The 23,129-nt window shown below is 36.5% G+C and overlaps 1 protein-coding gene across 6 annotated transcripts in view; it reads left to right on the top strand.

Annotated features, from left to right (window-relative positions):
- The window catches only part of LOC132384850 (neuronal PAS domain-containing protein 3), a 1,097,971-nt gene that overhangs the window by 869,199 nt on the left and 205,643 nt on the right, over window positions 1–23,129 (top strand). For all 6 annotated transcript variants that reach the window (XM_059956437.1, XM_059956446.1, XM_059956483.1 and 3 more), the window contains one exon: window positions 16,853–17,027. In XM_059956437.1, coding sequence (XP_059812420.1) covers window positions 16,853–17,027 — 175 coding nt within the window. The remainder of the gene's footprint in view (window positions 1–16,852; window positions 17,028–23,129) is intronic.

Genomic DNA, 23,129 nt, shown 5'->3' on the forward strand with positions numbered 1-23,129 from the left:
AAGATACTAATACCACTAATTACAAGCAAGACTGTATGGATGGTGAAAACCGAGGGTGAAGGAAGGGGAATTAAGGCAATCCTCCTTCTGAAGCTTGGTCATCACTCAGTATTCCAGGGTACTTCAGATCAGTTAGATAGGTTCTACACAGGTAAGTACGGGCATGACTATATTACCAGAGTGAGCAGAGTCATGCCGCCAAAATCTGCCACATTATAGCCTAGCCTGGTTAATTATCCCTCCTTCTGAGCAAAATGCAACGTCGTTTGAAATTCTAACCACTAGTTTTAAATGTCACACCTATTACAGAGGTCTGTCTCCTTCAGAATTAATTCATCAAAGCTCAATTTTGATTATTTCCTTTATCAATTTCATTCTCATTCTTGTTTTCCTTTTCCAAGAGCAGCAATCCAGCTTTCTTTAACTTCTCGACATTGCTCAGCATCATCTGTACAGATGTCTCAGTTTGCATTCACTTTCCCTATGATCAGGTGATCAGAATTGCTCACAGGACACAGCTGGGGTTTGGTTAAAGACTTGCACAGTACCAAGATCATCTTTATCTTTCAGCTTTGTTTTAAAACAGTCCTGCACTTTTTAATGTAGTTAAATATTTTGCAGATGGAGTTATTGATTTATACACCCTAATCCCTAGATTATGTTTGTGATCTGCACACCATACTGCTTAGCATTGTTCCATTTAACAAAGAATTTTCTTTTTGTTCCTTGGTCCCTTACTAATTATTTTATACTTATCTGCATAGAAATGTATTGACTTTGCTTTGAGCTGATGATTCCACTATGAGGTGTCCATAATTGAGTATTTTCATAGTGTGCTGAAGCTATCTACTGGCAATTAAAGGTACTACATCAGCTCTTCGCAAAGGAATCAGTTTCAAGATGATTGCTTCCGTTTCTGTATCTAACAAACAGCAGCAGCTCTAATTTGTTCTTTTTAAGAGTTGGTTCATTTTTAAATTAATTTTTCTGATTAATTTTCTATCCTTTTCCTAGATGGTGTTCCTCAGGTGTAGAAGGTCTAGATTATGAACTGATGATCAGCTGTTCAGAGGGAATTGCAGCTGATCTCAGTTCTGGGCTCATTCTGATTTTCACATTTTTGGCACGTGACTGCACTGACAGATTTGCCTTTTCCTGCACTCATAGTAGTGACCAGCTGCAGACCACCTGGCTTGTGTGCTGTAGATGAGATCATTTGACACAGTATAGATTGGTGATTGATCTTAACACCATTGTAGTCTGCAAAGGTCATCCCAAATTGCACTATGCACTTAGATCTGAGCCACCAAAGATGTGAGATATATTTAATATAAGCTCCATAAGAAATGTTTTTGCCACAAAAATGCCACTGCTATCTATGATGAGCTGCAAGGAGTAATATATTTAGAATAAGGATACATCTACAATCTATTGGCATTTCTATTTTACATAATCATATTTAATGTTGAGATTCTAAACCATTGCAAAGATGTTAATGCTATTGCCTCTTAATGTTCTGGGCTAGGGGCAGGAGTGTAATTTCTGACCCCTCAAGAAAGCTTTCATTCTCCTTCGGACTATAGTTTGAAGTCCACATGATAACAGCTTCTCCCATAGTGTATCTCCACCAATCTAATTCCAATTATGACTGCAATGGCTTACGCCCTATCCACTTATTACTCTCTTTGTCACCTTACCCCAATTTTCACCATCCTTGTGCACAGGCCACCTCTCCCAAACTCTTGCTCCTTCCATCAAGTGATTGCCTACAGGTCCAAGTCATCCAGTCCCACCGCATACCCCACATTGTTATCACACAATAGTAATCCTTTTCTCTCTCCTGATCACTTGCTCCCTCTTGTGCACAAAGGCTTTCCTTTCACTTGAATTGTCCTGATCACTTGTTCCTACTCTTGCTTGATACCAACCTTAGCCCATTCATAATTATTTGCTCTCTCCTTGCATAAATGGTTATCACAATTACAACTTCCCCAGCCCCAAAATGTTTCTCTCTTACAAAACAAAGCAGCCTATCAGCCCTTTGCATCTTTGGCAGATTTCATCAGAGCAATCCCACCATTCCTTTTCCCTATAGCCATATAGACTTTCCTGCATGCATGCCCATGTTACCCCCCCCCCACCATCCCCCCGACTGTCTTTGCTCTTTACTGTAGGGAACTAACAATAGCCAGCAATATACTCAACAGACAGCACCCGATTTCAGGTTCAAACTTAAATCCTCAATCAACAATAAATGCAAAAGAAACTGCAGGAAACACTCAAAGATGAGAATTTATATTTCAGTTCAGTGACCCTTCATTAGAATGGTTTTGACAAAGGGATTTCAACTTGAAATGTTAGTTCTCCTGTTTTCATGGATTCTGTCTGAACTGCTGACTCAGCATTTTCACATTTCAGATTTTCAGAATCTGCATTTGTCTTTTTCTTTTTTTCAGGCAGAAGCACTAACAGCTGCTCCCACTTTCCATGCCAATAGGCTCTCGGTAGCAGCCCCACCAACTATGTCTTATATGATTCCCTGGTTCCCATTTCCAAATATTGTCTCATTCCCCTTCCTTGTATCCTGCTGACCCCAACAGTCTCATCACTTGTTCCTCTCCCTCCTGATTGCTGGGGGGCCATTCCTCAATAATCAGCCAGACCTTTATGTTAGCCACTGCCAGCCCTGAAAGCAGAAGAAAAAATCTAGCATGGTCCCTTGTTAAATGTAACTCCATTGTAATTTGCAGTAATTATTTATAACCGTAGTCATTTTTGTTTTTCTTCCTTTACTGACAGAAAAAAGTACTAAATTAAGTATTTCTATTCATTATATCTATTATTAGATCACTATAAGACAGAATGGATATATGACCAGTTGGGAATGAGGACAAGTATCTGGTATTGATTTCAGTGTGTTCAGGAAAGTAGAATCATTCCGGTGTTCCCACATGGCATTCCCAACCTCTGATCCCTGTAGGAAAGTTTGGATGTGGAATCTAGGTTAGTTGTGGTTTTCTGGACAGTAGAAAAGCCTGTATGGTCATACACATAATGACGTACACAGTCACACCCAAATGCATCACACTTGAGTGAGATGTAGTAGGGCTTTCTGTATGCATAAAACTGTTACCACTCTGTTTCACAGGCTTCAGGAAGAGTGTGTGTGAGGGAATGTGAAATTATTAGGAGCATTATTTAGAAATTTAGGGACAGATATAGTGGCAATAAATCTATAAAATTATATATGATTTCTAATTTAAAACCACCTGCTATTTGATGTATTATGCAGACAACAGAGCAGTGTAAAATATAATGGAAAATTTCCAAACTGCCTTAGCCTTTTGTTCTGTGTACACTTGGTTATTAGGCAAATAGACTAAGCCTTACGGACTTCATTTTCATTCTTGGCAGCGAGCTTTTATCATAAGGCAGATAGTCATTAATTTACAGAATCAACGCTGGGAACAGCTTTTGTGATCTCATATTAAATTTTCCCCTGAATCCGCCCCTTGGCAAAAATTACTCACATCGTTAAAAAATATTTAATTAGGCAGTAGTTTATGCCCAGCACACAAGGGATATGCTGAAATTAATATGATTTGCATGATTTCTGTTTCTTTTTTGTTAGTGATTAGGTTTGAATTCAGTTTAAAGGGTCGTTGACACTGACAAGGACTCTCAGTCCTGTAGGATTTCAGTAACTGCAGTGTGACTTCCCAAAGACAAAACTAGTATTTCTGTTATGTAGGAAAATATACAAACATAGGTCACTGCAATAAAAAGTTACAAATTAGGAAATGGCATTAGAAATGCTTAACTATTATAGATACTTGAAAGGCATTGAATGTTTGGCATTTTTACTTGAAATTAATTTGATTAAAAGCAACTGCTATTGGCCACCTTCAAACAAAATACTAAATTTGTTTTCAAACAGGCATATGTATTTTTGTTAAACACCGATTAGTTGACCAAAATGGTTTAGCTGCTATTTAGCAGAAGTTGCGATCTTAGTAAACGAGTTGAAGCCAGCAGCAGGAGCAGCTGTCCAGAGGCTTGTTAAACAGCTAATTGCCACTTGAAATGCCTGCTGGCACTCATTAAAAAATGCATGGTATTGCAGTGGCTAGCAATTCAACCAATGTCCTTTCCCAGCAGCAACTAGCTGTTTCAGTGTAAACACAGCTTTGATGTTGATTTCAAATGTTACTTATACTCAATATTTAAAAGGTTCCTTTGCCAGATCAATGCTGTTGGAGGAATGAATATGGACTCTGAAGCACATTAAAACATGTTTGTCAAGATCACAACATACTCATTTTCCAAATTCTCAGAGGATTTCACCTCAAAATTGTAAGTGCTTGGCTAGTGTAATTTATTGGACACTTAATAGGAATCATCAGGAGAAAGGTATTGTTTGGGCTTGGCCATTTTGTTAAATGTCTGTTTGGAATTGGAGTAGAAACAGAATCAGGTTTATTATCACCAGCATGTGACATTGGATTTGTTAACTTAGCAGCAGCAGTTCAATTTAGCAGAGAGAGAAAAAATATAATAAATAAAATGAAACATAATATTAAATAAATAAACAAATCAATTATGTATATTAAATAGATCTTTAAAAATGTGCAAAAACAGGAATAATGTATATTAAAATAAAGTGAGGTAGCATCCAAAGCTTCAATGTTCATTTAGGAATGGGATGGCAGAGAGGAAGAAGTTGTTCTTGAATCGCTGAGTCTGTGCCTTCAGGCTTCTGTGTCTCCTACCTGATAGCAATAGTGAGAAAAGGGCATATCCTGTGTGCTGGAGATCTTTAATAATGGACGCTGCCTTTTTGAGACAACGCTCCCTAAAGATGTTTTGGGTACTTTGTAGGCTAGTACCCAAGATGGAGCTGACCAGATTTACCATCTTCTGCAGACAAACGGAATAAAAACAGCTGTTGATGGAGAGGGAGAGATAAGAACAAGTTAGCGTCCTTTATTTCTTCCCACCTTTTAAACCTCCAAGGTAGGATATCCTCTTTTACCCTAATCATGCTCTACCAATATCTCGAGTGAATCAATTCCAAATGTACATCTTCCTCTGTCCCTGAGCCACTATGTAGAATACTAGTCAGGGCATTCACAGCTTTGACTGAATAGTATGTCAGGAGCCCATATTTCTGACTCCACAAATTTACCCTTAAGTATTAGATCTACTGTTTTCTAGTTATCTCCACTAGGCATGTTCAAATTATGATAATCTGCAACTAAGTCCAAAACCTTATTAGCACTGCATCTACTTGGCTGTGCTTTTGTTCTTTGGTCAAAATCATTTGCTAGATATTTTCTTAAATCATTTTATTCTATTAAAATTCATCATTCTTCTGTTCTAATTCTAACATCACTGATAATATTGCAGGTTTACAACAGGCTAATACATCTGTGGAACCACAGTACTTTTATGGTGGTGAGCTGCAAAGTAACTCAGCCCTTTTACAACACCAGCTTATTATTAATTTAGAATGATTCCAACATCACTTAACATTCATAGGTCTTATTTTCTTAGATCCTGATTCAAAATTAAGTTGACCTGTGTATACTGCAATCTAAATGCAAACTATTATCTTAAATTCAAGCAACTCCAAGCATCATTTTCAAAGTAAAGCCATGGTGTAATCAGATCACTACTTATTCTTGAATTTGAAGGTTATTTGTACTCAGAGTGTACTTAATGCATACTGACATTTATATATTCCCTTTCTCAAGCAAGCCATTTACGTTTCTTCATCTAAACTTAAATTAAACTCAGTTTGTCTTTATAAAACCCAGAAAATCAACTACTGTAATTATGATTGGGGAGAGCAAAAATACTGAGATTTGGCAGTCATGAGAGGTTTGGGACCTCTCATGGTCCCAGAACACATCCTACACAGTCAAGGAAGTTCATCAACACATCAAAAGTCTGAGGAGGCTGAAGAGAACTGGACTTTGCATACCCATACACATGCTATTCTACAGAAGTGCAGTAGAGAGCTTCCTAACAAGTTGCATCACTGCTTGGTATAGGAACTGCAATATGGCAGACAGGAAGCCTCTACAACAGGAAGTCAAAAATGCCCAATGCATCACTGTCACCAGCTCATCCACCATCAAGGACATGTTCAAAATTCAAAGTAAATTTATTGTCAAAGTGCATCTGTGCCACCATAAACAATCCTGAGATTCAGTTTCTTGCAATAACCATAACAGAATCAATGAAAAGCTGCACTACCAGGGCAGACATCCAGTGTGCAAAAGAACAAACTGCAAATACAAAAAGAAAAAAGAAGTAATAGCATATAAGTAATAAATATCGAGAACATTAAGAGGAAGAGACCTTGCAAGTGAATCCATAAGTTGTGAGAACTGTTCAGTGTTGGGGCAAGAGAAGTTATCCCCTTTGGTTCAAGATCCTGATGGTTTAGGGGCAATAACAGTTCCTAAACCTGGTGGTGTGAGTCATGAGGCCCCTGTACCTTCTTCCTGATGGCAGCAGTGAGAAAAGAGTATGAACAGGGTGATGGACGCTGCTTTCCTATGACAACACTCTGTGTAGATGTGCTCAATGGTGATGACTGGGCTGTATCCACAACTTTTTGTAGGATTTTCCATTCAAGGGCTTTGATGTTTTCCTACCAGACTATGATGCAACCAGTCACTGCAAGTGACATGTCATTTCTTTTGTAAATGAGTTTACTTCCGTAGTGTGAGAAACATCACAGCCCACTGATCTGTGATCTCAACTGTTTATGTTCAAACAAAATACAAGAATATCATTGTTCTGAAAAAACTTCAAAAATTGAAGTAAATGATTTTAAACATAATCCCTCTTTGTTACTCAATATGTTCCAATTCTGTGGCATAAATATTTTAAATCCTGTAGTTGTCTTTTATATCTAATATCTGGGTGTTTTAGGCCTTCTCAGTTCTTTACAAAGTTAGCATAGCATATCAAGATTAAACCTGGCCTGCATATATTTTGTGGCCATCTGTCTACTTCTTTAAGGCCATTTCTGAGTCCAAGTCATTAGGATTTTCTCACAGGTCTTTAAAAAACTCTCAAAAGAATTGAAAATTAGACATTTTTAAATGTAAAAAAATGAATCTGAAATTGAATCTTTAATGGAAATTGCCATTATCTTTAATTTAGCATATGCTCAAATAACATATTATATAGTGTATGATCCATACATCCCCTTATCAGATTTACCATGGTGTGTAACACAGTTAAATGCTTCTGTAAGCTAAGATCAAATGCATCAACAACCTGGTTTATTGCACAGTTGCTGCTATAAATGAGACAGCAGATTGGAATATTTGAAGCTGAAGAGGAGCAGGAGAATCTATTAACTGTAAATGAGCAGGTAAAGTCTGATGCACAGTGTTGCTCGTCAAAATTGCCCTATTGTAAATTTGTGTTGAAAAGTAAAAATGAAAGAAATAGCAACATTAGACATGTCATTGGGTTTAAATAATGATCTTCAGTAACAACTGCATCCAGCTTGGCTGGGAATTTCAGAGTTGAACTCTTGTTTCCACTTGAAACCACCTGACTGGTATAGTGCACATGGTTTTGGTGTCTCAGAACAGCAATATCAAATTTCAGTATTTGTCTGGTTAAAAGAGACATTGTTGGTGTGGAGATGTTCGGGCATATGATTATGGGAATCTCATGGCTTCAGTCAGTGTGATCAATATATAAAAAAAAAGACAGGCAGAAAACTGTCTATCATGTGATGAAATTTGACAGTCCGGATTATGCCTTTGATGGACCAGAACAGCTAATAGAAGAAGCTGACATTTTGAAACCCTGCTAATTAAGGGTTTCTTTCCTAATATTAAAATTAAAATAAGTCTGTGTCTGACTTTTATGGTCTGAAAATCAGGTGTTTTTATTAATATATGCCAGTCAGTCTTAATAAGCTTTGAGGGCAAAGGAAGTTATTATTGAGTGACCTTCTACAAAATAAGCATGTTGCTAAGGGCTTTAACCCTGCCCTAGTCAGATTGATGAAACTCATTTCCAATGCAAAGTTCTAACCAGATAGCTGAGTATTCGTGAGCAATGACAGAGAATAATCCCTGTCTCATTTCAAACATCCAGAATTAAAATCGTGTAAACCTCTTGCTGATGTTCAGCAATGAATATTGCAGTGTTCTATCTTTTGCAGTACATAGGAAATCACTACGTGGTTTAAATTGATTGAACAATGGAAAGAGCAAGCAGCCACATATGTGTGCAACAGAGCTCAATTTTGAAAGATTGCATTGGATTATATATTTGAAATAACACCATGCATGCCAAGGTGCTTGTCAGTGATCTTCTTTCCTGTTCTGATAGTTGTTTATGTTCTTTTTGCATTTATGAGCATTCTGATTTCAGAAAGATTGTTCTTCGCATTTTGGACATTATCCTCATTTCGCAGTCACATTAATCTTTATTTATAGAAAGTATGATGCTCATTATTTGTATTTTTAAAGTAAGTTGGAGTTTGTTCATTTTTAAGAATCAATAACATTACTACAAAGTATTGATAAATGTAAGCTGAATCATTTGCAAATAATGTATCAACATTTTCTAATATTAGTACCATAAAATGTAAAACACTGTAACTCTAACAGGTTGACAAATAACTGTGTAGAGGATGATGGAAAGGTAATGGTGAATCTTGGATTTTCTCCTTTTAAACTATATCAATCAAGCTGTTTTTACAACAAAAAATCATTTTAACTGCTCTAATCTCATATCATAAGTAAATATAGATAATAAAGCTCATTTGTTCCTCATTAATAAATATGTCCAGTAAAATGTACAATTTTCACTGATTCTTTCATCATGTGACATGTGAACTAATTCTAGATTTTTGTATTCACTAATCTCCTTAGAGTTATAAATTTATCATCATTTAAATTAATATAGTAATCCTACACTAATTTGAACTTGTGTCTCCTTCTCCCTTTGTTATAGTTTAATGTGAAATATTGTTCCATAGAATGTATTTATGCCACTTAATATCCTTGCTGTGATCGGTCTCCATTTTTCAAATTTGCATTGCCCAGCTTTACTAGATGTTTCTACATAGTAAATCCTTCTGTATTTCCTTTTTCTTTGACTGAGTCTGGATGTAGAATTTATAAAAGTGCATCGTGGACAAATGATTTATTTTAGTAGAGCTAAATGTAAACCAAAACTCCAGTGACTTAGATCATCCCCATTATCTCCTTTAAATATATTCTCCAGTATTTTGCTATTAATTATTTTATCCTACTGATGGTACCTGTAATTCATCCCATCTGAAAATTCCCTTTCCTCCCTCCAGGTAGACTTTTTACATGTTTTTTAAAGTTTGTCAATTAATTTTATCCAAGCATTATTAATGTACAAGTGAATCTATTTAAAATAAAATGCCTTTGAATGATAAAGTTCTCCTATCTGAAACTAAATTGAAAACAGCAAATTGAAAAAAGAATACAAGATTCTAATTTAAGGTTGAAGAATTAGCTTGATTTCCCAAAACAAGTTGTGTTTTTTTAAATATTTTGGCTTTCAGATATTTGGTTTTTAATATTAAATATATTCAGGAAAATAAATACTTCAGAAAAACATCACAAATATATCCAATTTTGTTCTTAGATTATTTTGAATTATTCATTTTATTGAGTACTAAAATCAATCAAAGAAACAAGGAGATTTTTACCAAACAGTGTAGTGTCTTGCCAGACAATATTAAATCTAAACCTTATCACAGTTTTGAGTAGGTGATAGTTTTCTGTGCTTTTAGTTAACTGCTGGAATACATGGTTCTTCGCTGGCAGATTATACTGAATCCAACAAAATTTGCAGAGCAGCAGATACGTTGAAAAGAATTGAGAATCCATAAATGATATAAAAAATAAAAATATCTTAATGAATTTGCATTTAGCACATGCATATATTTCATGTTTTTATGACTGAAACAATATGGCAGTTTTAAATTAGGTTGTAGTAATTATTTGTATTCTATAACTGCAGAGCTGAAGATTGTAAATATCTTCTACGATGTTAATCGTGTGGCACACATTTGAGTATATAACGGGAATATTATGTTTGTCCCTTCATTAAATTTTAGTTATTCTAGTAATAACGTAATATGGTGAGTGCTGAAATACACACACACACACACACACACCCTCCTCTCCCCCCCCCCCCCCAACAGCAATTCACCTGATTTTGTTGTCCTACATGTTGACCTGCAAGGCAGCATTTGAGTAAGCATGATATTGATTCAGTTTTGCTAAAACTGAAGTCAATGGGCATTGAGAAGAAAACAGTAGTCAGAATCATACCTTGCACAAAGGAAGATGACTATGGTTGCTGGGGGTAAATCTTCCCAATCCCAGGACATCAGTCCATGAATTTCTGAGAGGCAGTATCCTAATCTCAACCATTTTCAACTGCTTCATTCATGACCTTCCTCCATGTGCTTAGAAGCTAAATCGTTTGCTATCAATTTTCCATGATCAATTCCAGTAGCAGCTTCAATGTGCAGGAAGACCCTGACAATATTCTGGCATATAACCTTCTTTCTAAGTGGCAGGTAACATTTGCACATTGGTTGTTTGTTTGTCTTGTGTGTGGTTTTTCACTGACTCTATTGTGTATGTTTCTTTGCATTTACTCTAAATGCCTACAAGAAAATGAATCTCAGGGCTGTATATGGTGACATACACATACTTTGATAATGCATTTACTTCGAACTTGGATCTCTCATGCATAGGGATGCTTCAAGGTAGTGTAGTGATCCACGTGAAGCTATTCTAGGTCGGGGACATGGGTGTTTGGAGTTCAATTCCAATGAATTTGTACGTCCTCTCCACAAATGCATGGGTTTCCACTGGATTCTCCGGATTCCTCCCTCAGTCCAAAGATCTGCCACTTAGGCTAATTGGTCATTGTAAATTGACCTGTGATTAGTCTAGGGTTAAATCGGTGGGTAGAGGTTGGAGCAGCTTGAAGGGCTGGAAGAGCTTATTCCACACTGTATCTACAAATAAACAAAACGACTATCACCAAAAGGAGAATCCAATCACCTACCCTAGTATTACGCTGGATGACTTTACTACACCAACATCCATTGCCAGCCATTTACATATAGTGACTTTACGAACAGGATATCCTGCAGAAAGGGATTTACCTCCTGACACCCCAAAGCATTTCTACATCTAACAGGCACAAATAACAAAATTAATGGAATGACATCCAGTTGCTTGATTGGTTGCACATATAGAAACACTGAAGAAGCTCAACATTCAGGACAAAGTGGCCTCCCATTCAATACTCTAAACATTCATGTTTAAGTTTAATGTCTTAGACATATATACACAGGGTATAAATGATATGAAAATTACTTCTGTGCAGCAGCACAGTATATTCCAAACTGTAAGAAGATATACACCTAATTTAACATAAATTATACATAACAAAATAAACATAATGCCATTAGATTGAGTGGAGAGAGGGAAAATCAGAATCAAAATCAGGTTTACTATCACTGGCGTGACGTGAAATTTGTTAACAGCAGTTCAATGCAATACATAATATAGAAAAAACTGATAAATGAAATAAAAATAATGATAATAAATAAATCAATTATAATATACATATATTGAATAGATGTTAAAAAGTGCAAAAAACAGAATTACTGTATATTAAAAAAGTGAGGTAGTATCCAAGGGTTCAATGTCCATTTAGGAATTGGGTGGCAGAGAGGAAGAAGCTGGTTCTGAATCACTGAGTGTGTGCCTTTAGGCTTCTGTACCTCCTACCTGATGGTAACAGTGAGAAAAGGGCATGCCCTGGGTGCTGGAGGTCCTTAATAATGGACGTTGCCTTTCTGAGGCACTGCTTGCAGAAGATGTAGCCCACCCCACCCCACACCAGACAGTGATGCAGCCTGTCAGAATGCTCTCCACGGTACATCTATAGAAGTTTTTGAGTGTATTTGTTGACATACCAAATCTCTTCAAACTCCCAATGAAGTATAGCTGCCGTCTAAAGTATAAAGTATAATAAAGTATATCTTCTTTATAGCTGCATCGATATATTGGGACCAGGTTAGGTCCTCGGAGATCTTGACACCCAGAAACTTGAAACTGCTCACTCTCTCCACTTCTGATCCCTCTACAAGGATTGGCATGTGTTCCTTTGTCTTACCCTTCCTGAAGTCCACAATCAGCTTTTTGTCTTACTGACGTTGAGTGCCAGGTTGTTGCTACGACACCATTCCACTGGTTGACATATCTCACTCCTGTACACCTCTATCATCACTAACTGAGATTCTACCAACAATGGTTGTATCTTTACCAAATTTATAGATGGTATTTGAGCTATGCCTACCCATATAGTCATTTGTATATAGAGAGCTAGAGAGCAGAGCAATGGGCTAAGCACACACCCCTGAGGTGCACCAGTGTTGATCGTCAGTGAGGAGGATATCTTATCACTAATCCACACAGATTGTGGTCTTCCGGTTAGGAAATTGAGGATCCAATTGCAGAGGGAGGTACAGAGGCCCAGCTTCTGCAATTTTTCAATCAGGATTGTGGGAGTAATGGTATTAAATGGTGAGCTATAGTCAATAAACAGCATCCTGACATAGGTGTTAGTGTTGTCCAGGTGGTCTAAAGCCATGTGGAGAGCCATTGAGATTGCATCTGCCATTGACCTATTGTGGTAATAGGCAAATTGCAATGAGTCCAGGTCCTTGCTGTGGCTCACATTATTCTTCTTAGGTACTGGTATAATTGTTGCCTTTTTGAAGCAAATGGGAATTTCTGCCTGTAGCAGTGAGAAGGTGAAAATGTCCTTGAATACTCCTGCTAGTTGTTGGCACAGGTTTTCAGAGCCTTACCAGGTACTCCATCGGGACCTTCCACCTTTTGAGGGTTCACTCTCTTTAAAGACAGCCTAACACTGGCCTCTGAGACGGAGATCACAGGGTCATCAGGTACAGCAGGGATCTTCACAGCAATGGTTGTGTTCTCTCTTTCAAAGCGTGCATAGAAGCTGTTGAGTTTGTCTGGTAGTGAAGGATTGCTGCCATTCATACTATTGGGTTCCGTTTTGTAGGAAGTAATGTCTTGTAAATCCTGCCAGAGTTGTCGTGCATCAGATGTCACCTCCAACCTCATTCAAAATCATCTCTTTGCCCTTGAAATAGCCCTCCACAAATCGTGCCTGGTTTTCTGGTGCAGGCCTGGATCCCCAGACTTGAATGCCACAGATCTAGCCTTCAGCAGATGACGTACCTCCTGGTTCATCTATGGATTTTGGTTTGGGAATATACAATACATCTTTGTCAGCGCACACTCGTCCACACAGGTTTTAATGAAGTCGGTATCAACTGCAGCATGCTTATCCAGGTTTGAAGATGAATCCCTGAATACAGTCCAGTCCACCGATTCAAAGCAGTCCTGTAGGCACTCCTGTGCTTCCCTTGTTCATACCTCCTTGTTCCCCATTGTTGGTGCTGCAGTCTTCAGTCTCTGCCTACACTCAGGGAGTAGAATACAGGCAGGTGATTAGACTTTCTGAAGTGAGGGCATGGAATAGCACAGTATCTATCCATCAACGGTGTACATCACTATCAATGCACAGCAGTCAGCACACTTGGCAAGCCCACTCCAGAAGCATCTCTCAAATTTGCAGCCTCTGCCACTGAGGGGAAGAGCAGCAACCTAGGATCACCACCGTCCACATCCTTACTTACCCATATGTATTGCTACTCTTGCAGTTTCAACTATTCCACCTTTCACCAGGAAGAAAGACTGCAACAAATCAAGAAGGTAGCTCGCTGCCACCTGCAAAGAGCAAATAGAGATGAATAGTACCCTTGCCAGCATTGTCCAGTGCTCCTAAAATGAATAAGTAAAAGAAAAATTGCTAAAGAGGCAGAGTTTATAATCCATGGAATCAATGCAATAAGCCTTTGTCAGCTTTAATATTTCTATATCCATTTATACTCTTATCTCTTTATACTGGTCTGTTTTGAGGATTGATAACTGTCGACTGGGTAGTGTTTTCAAGGGCTACACAAGAATTTATGTTAGAACCAGTGCTCAGAAGACAAATATACCAAAATATATACAATGTGCAAAATGCCTTGCTTAATACATTGACTGGTTGCCAGCTTTACACATTTGAGTCCCAAATGACAAGTTTCCAACAGTATTCAAAATAAACAAGGATATTATAACAAAGAAAATGTGTTTCTTTAACAGAATGGAGGAGAAGAACTGAAAGGGATTACAAAGGGTAATTGTGTTGGTGGAATTCTATCAAATTCACAGATTACACTGTAACATTGCCTATGCTGGAGACCAGGCCACCCAATATTAGTCAAAGGGTGATGCATGAGGAAGGCTAATACTCTAGTGTACAACTAGCAGACAGGTTCCACAACAGAGAAGTTGAAAGCGTCTGCTTTCAGTGTATATATAAAATCACCCATGCTGTTTTTAGTATTGCAATATTTAATCTTTACTTCTGGCGTTGCAATAATGTAATACTGACCCCGGATGTTATGACCATTTGAGTAATGGAAGTTAGCACTTAGAAAATACACCAATCATCACACAAAAAGTTGAAATGTGGAATGAAACTCACTTTCGCAGAATTCATGTGAAAAAGGTAAATAAATTAGCATAGTTTTTTTCATCTCGTATATCTTGATGCGTAAATAGGTAACACTGAGTCACTTCCTGGAAAATCGTAGTATGAGCAGTCTTCTAGGAACACAACCACACCCACCATAACATGACGGCTGCCTGCACGTAAAAGCCTTTAGCAACCAAAACGTATTGTTATACCTACTGTCATATAACAACTTTTTACATATTGTTATATAACAACTGTTATACCTAAAACCAAAATTGAAGAACTACATTGAATACTAAGTTCAGATCATTTGCTTACTTAGCTGTGATCACTTAAAATTGAAAACAAAATATATCTTGCTTTACCATGCAGTTTATGACTATTTCTTATTGAGTTGCTTTGATGGCTGTGACAAAAAGATGGATATTTCTTTTTCTGAAGATTAAAATATCATGCAAATTATTACTTTTTAATTATTTGCACTTCAATTTGCCGCGACCTTGGTTTCACAACTACTGATTGTAAATTCATCTCAGAATTCCAATGTAATTTCAAATCCAAGCAATCAAAAATCTATAAATTTGCTTTACCTCTATTTCATTGTATAAATATGCAATATATACTTCTAATGTAAATATCAAACAAGGAGCTGGTTAAATCTACATTATGTGCAGGTTATTACAGAATTTTTTAAATGATATTTTAAATTTGAAAATTGCACACCAACTTATAAATTTCTTTCTGCCTTGGTTATAAAAAGGTCTGTGGGAAGAATTAAATAGAGAAGCTGCCTCACTCAGGACAATTTTCTAGTAAAAATTAATCAGAGTGAAACGAGCTCAGGTGTTTTTTGAAGAATGTTGTACAAAGCACATAGTAACAATAATTGTGATGGTTTTACTGTTTGTTGTTTTATTCTATTGGGTCAGCTTTTAGGAGCAATGGTTTTGATATTTGGTAACACACTATCTTAATAATTTGTTTCTGAACTTCAGGACCCCTACTGATTTCCTTTCCCTTTTCATTACTGTACAATCACAAGTATGTAAATACTCACATCGGGCAAGCATCAGAGGTCTGCCAGTGCCCAAAGATATCCAAGTGCTTTTCAGAACCACAATAAAGAAAGATATAAGAAATTCACCACTTTCCAGAACTTTGATTGCTACTACAATGATGCTAAGTTAGGACATTTTAAACTTCTAAAGGACAAAATAAATCACATTGCGATTTGTGTATTCAATGCAGCAATTATTTTAAGACTGCTATAAATTAATAATTATTAACAGTTGATAAAAATATGTTGTGATAACAAATGCATCAGACTATGATGTGGTTTTTCTGCCATATCAATTCAATAGTTTCTGCAAGAAATATTTTATGGCTGACAGTAGTCCTTAGAACTTGCCTTTGACATAATGGGGTAAAGCAGATAAAATTTTTTAAAATGTCAGGCATTGATCTCATGAGGTATTTCCGTAGAGAAGATGTGATTATTATTTCCTAAAACTATCTTAAGAGATGAGAATAGTAAAATGCAGCTGAATTTATACTGGCTGCATCAGACCAGAAGTTTGCAACACACAAACTATGTTAGAGTAGTCAATTGATTAGATACAATACTTGGCTTAAAATGAAGGCTAAATAAATGTATTAATGTTTACTGTGGATATTATCAGGCTGTTGCAATTTACAAGTTTTACTCACACCCTTTCAGCTAGAACATGGCAGTGACTTACCTAAGTTACCAATGCACTACTCTCAAATCAGGATCTCACCATTAGTTTGTATTAATGAATTATCCTGCTAATAAATAAATTTAAACCTCTTAAGTTATTCTTTATAAAACACTGTATACGAATAAGGTTTCTGTTTATAGGACTTTTAAAATGGAAAATAATTTTGCAATTTGTTTACAAGAAATTATGATAACCAAAATTAACTTGTTCATTAATCAATCCTTTTGAATTTTATTGTTGGTTATTGGATTAATAAAATTAATAAATCTAAGTACTAAAAATACAATTGAATGTGATTACAAAAGTTGTGTGTTAAAGAAGACACAGCAAAATATATATTATCATAGTTTCAGTAACTCGAAAGTAACGACAAATCGTCATTATTTTCAAAGTACTGTGGATTTGATTGAAAAGTGAATGCTGACATTAGACTTTAACTTCTACCCCCTCAGGTGGAACTGACAGGCAGCAGTGTGTTTGATTATGTCCACCCTGGAGACCATGTGGAGATGGCAGAGCAACTGGGCATGAAACTTCCCCCAGGGCGAGGCATTCTCTCACAGGGTACCGCAGAGGATGGAACCAGCTCAGCATCTTCGTCCTCACAGTCTGAGACCCCTGAGCCAGGTGGGAATTTCCAGGAGAAAAGGGCAAGGTTGAGGGCAAGACCTTTGAAATGATTGAGCTCTATTTACCGATGTGAAGACTAGGGGGAAATATGGATTCAGTGATAGTTAAGATTCCATATAATATTGCTGATGAAATATTCAGTGTGTGATTGGTCAACATGTGTTAATTTAACTAAAAACATGTCAAATAAATTAATCTAAATTGAAAGCATTAAAGTTAATATTTTACAAATTTTAGGGACTTCCAATGTCATTTGCAGTACTTTGTTTTTTTTTTGTACAGAAAGCTATTTGTTATTCGTGACGTTCATATTGACAATTGTACTTTTTGTTTTATTGTTGAATGCAATCTCATGACACAGCAGCTAGGGATACAACATTGAGTGTGCAGTAATTTTATACGAGTTTGCCCCTTACTGTTTAATTAGATGAATCTTGGGGGAATGAACTGAAGCAACATTGCTTATTGGGATTCATTCCAGACTCCTTATAGACTTTGCATTCAGGATGTTCCCATTTTGATGGTGTTGTACTGATGATAATTTAAGTATTAAGGCAAAATCCATTTATAAATTAAACAAAATGATTTGATATCCATCAGTCCCTTAGTTCATCAAGCTGTTCAAACAGCAGGAAGATTGGCTGGTCTGTGTAGGTCTACTGAGAGTTCTGGTAATTAGATCTGCTAAGGATTTATTCTTTACTGATTGGGGCTTTAAATTAATTGAAGTTCCACATTTGTGGTTTTGTCCTTTTCGTACTTTTTAAAAGTAGATATTTCATATACTTGTGGGCCAGAGTTTATGAACAAAAGCAGGAGCAGTTTAAAATGTGAATTTTCTCAGGAGGAGGAGGTGGAGAATTTAATGAGAGGTCTGATTAAGTGTCTAAGATCTGTTTGCTTACTTGGGAAATCATTATTGTACTGAAGAAGGCATGGAAAATTTAATACAGCATTCATTTTCTTGTTCTGCACTGCTAACACAAAACCACTCAGGGATGTCAGTCTCACCACTTAAAGTGCATTCTACATTGGTAGGAATTTATTAGATATTCTTTACCTATATGTTGTCAAGGATACTTGTGCGTGTGTGTCCATCAGTCTGTCTGGAGATATATAAATCATTTCTCTCCCATGAATTGTGTAAGTCAATGATTCCATTGTTAAGATACCAAACTAATTAACCTAAGGATGTTTATTAAAACCTGTGATCTGAATATGTCAATTAAGTTTGTCCTCAAAATAAAAGGCCATTGGAACAGCTCTTCACAAGTTTGATTCCCAGCTGCTCATATTCATCTCCAGAAATTTCTTCCACCAAAAAAATTTTTTGAAGTCTTTTGATAATATATTCCAGCCTACTGGCATCATTTTAACAAATTAATAAATTAACTGTGACCAACCAAAAAAAACGGTAAATACTAAAGCTGCCGAGTTTTAAAGCTTGCCTACTCTTGAAATTGCTGTAGCTCAGGAATAAAAACCTGCTTAGTTGTAATATGATATTTTTATCCTGATGTGTGTTTCTTCAATATTCATAGGTGAAGATTGATCACAAACATTAAACCTTCATGTGTGCTATATTGTGTAAATTGAAATAGGCTAGTGTATTAAGGGACTGAATACATCTATATCAGGTTTCAGTCTATCTGCCTACCTTAAATTCAAAGGTGGTGCACACAGATGTTGAATATTGCTTCAACAGGCATTATTTTAACAAACATATGGTATAAATGGTTTATTATGTTGTGCACATTTCCTTAAAACTATTTAATTCAGTTCCATGTAAAATTAATATTTAATTTCACAATTTGAAATTGGAATTGTGATTTTTCTGTCAGCAAAGGTGTAGATGAATTCTTAAATCTGACCAGTTTGTCTTGTAGCTGATTATTCATGGGTGATTGCATTTAATTAAGTACTTTTGTGTGCATAAATTGAAAACCACCTACCAGAATCAACAATCATGGACACTTTCAAATTAGCAAGTTTTTCTTTTAAGAATACTTTGGAATTCAGTTTTGAAAAATCACTATCTAGAATACATCTTTACTTGCTGTTGACATTTCTTACTTCCATTTATTAAGATGATAATATTCTTACAAATGGAAAAGTTATCTGGTACCCAAAAAAACCCGTTAATGTAGGATGGGCCATCTTAGACAAGTGTGAGGTGTTGCTCTTTGAGAGGTCAAATATAGGCGAAAGAATACACTAAATGGCTGGACCCTTAGGATCTTTGATGTACAGAGATATCTTGAGGTCCAATCTATAACTCCCTGAAAGTGGCAATGTAAGTACAGTAGACAGGTTGGTAAAGAAAGTGCATGACATTCTTGTCTTCATCAGTTGAGCAATTGAATATAAGAGTCAGGAAGTTATCGCAGCTGGATAGAACTTTTGGTGAGGTCACATCATGAGGATTGTGTGCATTTTTGGCCACCCAATTACAGGAAGGATGTGAAGGCTTTGGAAAGGTTACAGAATAGGGTCACCAGTATGTTCCCTGGATTAAAGAGTTATTAGTACAAGGAGAGGTAGAATAAACTTGGACTGATTTCTCTTGAGTGTCGGAGGCTGAGAGGAAACCTGAGGGAGATTTATAAAATTTTGAGAGGCATAGAAGGGTAGGTAGTTGTTCTTTTTTCCAGGATGGAAATATCTGATACTGGAGGGCATAGCTTTAAAGTGAGAGGGAGAAAGTTCAAAGGTGATACATGAGGTAAGTGTTTTACATCGAGACTATATGTGCCTGGAGGTGGTCACGATAGCTAGCAGAGATGGAAGCAGCCACAGTAGTGACGTTTAAGAGGTGAATGTGCTGAATGGAAGGATAAGTGTTGCGTACAAGCAGAAAGGTTTCGTTTAAATTAGCATCATAGTTGGAACAAATATCATGGGCTGAAGGGCCTGTTCCTGTGCTGTACTGTTCTATATTCTATATTTTGGTATAGGGATATTCTTAAGCAAATATCCAACTTAGATATTGTTCTGTATCATTGTTGCAAGACATCCAACCAATGGATAAAAGGGGTTAAGCAGGTGACTTTGACTTTAAAATTATATTAAACCTAATTTGGTCTTTAATATATGACATGACATTATATGATTAACACACTTTGTCCAATAATTGTTCATCTTTTGTAAAAATTAAGTGTACAGAATGTAGGAATACCAGAATGCAATCTCAAGGCCTTTGATCTAAAAGTTTCCTTAACAGTAAATTCTAAATTTTAAGATATTGGTTTGAAATGTGGCAACAGAAAATGCCTAAAATATGATTTGTTGCATTGGGCCAGATCATTCTCAAATCAGCACACTGCTTGCATTTGTCAGTTGTCCAGCCCCCATGTCTATACCAACCTTTTGCAGCCCCATGAGATCTGCTGAACTGAAGGTTGCCGTTCCTTAGCTCTTCTATAAGGCGGATCAGGCCGAGTGGTGACCGAGTGGCAGCAGGCGGAGAACTGAAAGCTGTGTCTCCAGGGCAACCTGATGGCTTTGACAGCTCACTACTGTCAAAGATGTGTGTCACTATGTTTTAACTGTATCTGATGTTCAGGGACATTTAAAAGCACTTTACATGACTATAAATAATTTAAAAATTAAGATTATTTTAAAATAACTACAAATAAAAGATGTGATTAAAATATAAAATTGGAAGTATAAATACAAGGTATAATCAAGGAGCTTAATCTAAATGTAATCTTTTAATATAAATTGGGGATTGAGTCTATTTTACTAAAAGGGATCCGATACACCAGCATCTGACCTATAGCATATGGTTCACGATCACACTGAGTTAAGGTTCTGGACTGAACATCAGACATATTGTACCTTAATTTGACCCATCAGTATAACAATAATACAATAGCATTTATATTATCATTTGTGTTTGACATTCTTTTAGGTTGCAGAATTCAGACACTTCAATGATCTTTATGTTACAGCTTACTAGTTGGTTACTATTTGGTGAAAGTGAGAAATTTGTAACTTCCATATTTCTGAATTTTGGCCCATTTAACTGTCATGTATCTGCAGCTCATTACACTATTAGAAGGTCAGTGCAAATCTAAGTTGATTACTTTCATAATGAAAAAAAGATCAGAGAACAAGTCAGCTTGTGTCATTATTACATGCTCAGTTCTTGGCATATTTTAGTGCATTGTTACAGAAGTCTTTGGAATGTATATTGGCAAACCAAAAGGGAAATAGAAAATTATTGTGTTTTAATTTCACATGCCATTTTCAACTGAAAATGCATATCTGCTGAAGCATTCTTGTTCATTTCACTGCTGTCACATTTGGTTACCGTTTTCATTTTGCCAGTATTGTAAATTTATCTTTGGTTTTTCAGCAATGTTCTTCCTGCATTTGAGAATTTGCGACTAGTTTATTTTGCCCTATTTCTACTTGCATTGGACTTCTTATTCTACATTAACCCCAGCAATACCATAGGATATAGCTGAAAGCTGAAAGCATGGCAAAATGTCTACCTTTCTTCTTGAGGCAGTGAGTAAAACCACTTGAGGGCAAAATAATCCGTGGACCTAGGAGGGTAATTTGTTTCATTGTATTGATAACAATCACCCAAGGGATGATACTGTAATTTCAAAAATTAGTGTTTCTTTTACTTTGCTCTTTTAAGTATCTGTTACATGATTTGCATAATCCTGTTTTCCCTTGCACAGTTTCTCCTACTTAACCCTCACAGTTGTACAAGCTGGAAAGCAACTTGAAGACACCTTCATTCCTCCTTGACAGTGTCACTTATAAATTAACCACAGATTAAAATACTTCCCAGTTCTTTGAGTAGATTAATGTCTATTTTACCCAAGGGACCCAGTTGAGACCAGAAACTCCTGCAAATAATGAGCAGGATGAACTTGATACATAATAGGAACAGTGAAAGGAATGGGTCATTTAGCTTCCAGCTTCTTCTGCCGCAGTTTGAGATACATGGCCTTATGACATAACACCACATACGTATGTATTAAATGTTTAATTGTCAAAAGTCCAACAGTCTCAGACTGAAAACTAAATTGCAGTAATTGCCATTTTTAAAAGGGACTTCTATGATATTGGCTATGTGGAAATGATTCCTAACACTATTTTACTGAAAAGCATGCTCTTTGCTTTGGATTTTGTCCAGTTGTCCTCAATTCCACAAATATTATTCCTCTATTTATTATATCAGTCTGTGTTTAAGGATCCTAACATACTCCTAAGAATTAAAATGCATAACTCTTTTTAATTCAAGGTTATAAAATTTAAAATTGATATCTTTCAGGAAGAGAACACAGTAGCAGTGATTTCCTGGTTGTTTTGCATCATTCTGGAAATTTTTTAAAAGTTCAAAGTAAATATTTTATCAAAATACAGTATGTCACCATTGATGAAAGACCATACATGACAGAGACAGACAAACAACCAATATGCAATAGACAACAAACTCTGCAAATACAAAAAGGGAAAAAATAGTAAAAGTAATAAATGAATAAGTAACAACTATTGAGATCGTGAGTTGTAGAGTCCTCAAAAGTGAGTCCATAGATTGTGGAATCAGTTCAGTGTTGGGGTAATTAAAGTTATCCCTGGGTTCAAGTGCCTGATGGTTAGGGGTAATAACTGTTCCTTGAACTTGATGATGTGGGACTTGAGGCTCCTGTACCTCCTTCCTGATGGCAGCAATGAAAAGAGAGCATGGCCTGGATGGTGGGGGTCCTTGATGATGGACGCTACTTTCTTGCGACAGCACTCCTTGGTACTGTGCTCAGTGATGCGGAGGGTTTTAACTGCGACGTACTGGGCTGTATCCACTACTTTGTGTAATTTTATTTCCATTCAAAACGCAACCAGTCAGTAAACTCTTCACTGTGTATCTGTAGAAGTTTGACAGTTTTAGACAACGTGCCAAATTTGCGCAAACTTCTGAGAAAGTAGAGGTGCTCCTGTGCTTTCTCTGTAATGACAGTTACGTGCTGGACCCAGGAAAGATTCTCTGAAATGGTAATCTATTGAATTTAAAGCTGCTGATTCTCTTGACCTCTGATCCCCTGATGAGAACTAGTTCATGGACCTCTAGTTTCCTCCTCCTCT

Source organism: Hypanus sabinus, chromosome 2, assembly GCF_030144855.1.
Source record: "Hypanus sabinus isolate sHypSab1 chromosome 2, sHypSab1.hap1, whole genome shotgun sequence".
Taxonomy (NCBI): domain Eukaryota; kingdom Metazoa; phylum Chordata; class Chondrichthyes; order Myliobatiformes; family Dasyatidae; genus Hypanus; species Hypanus sabinus.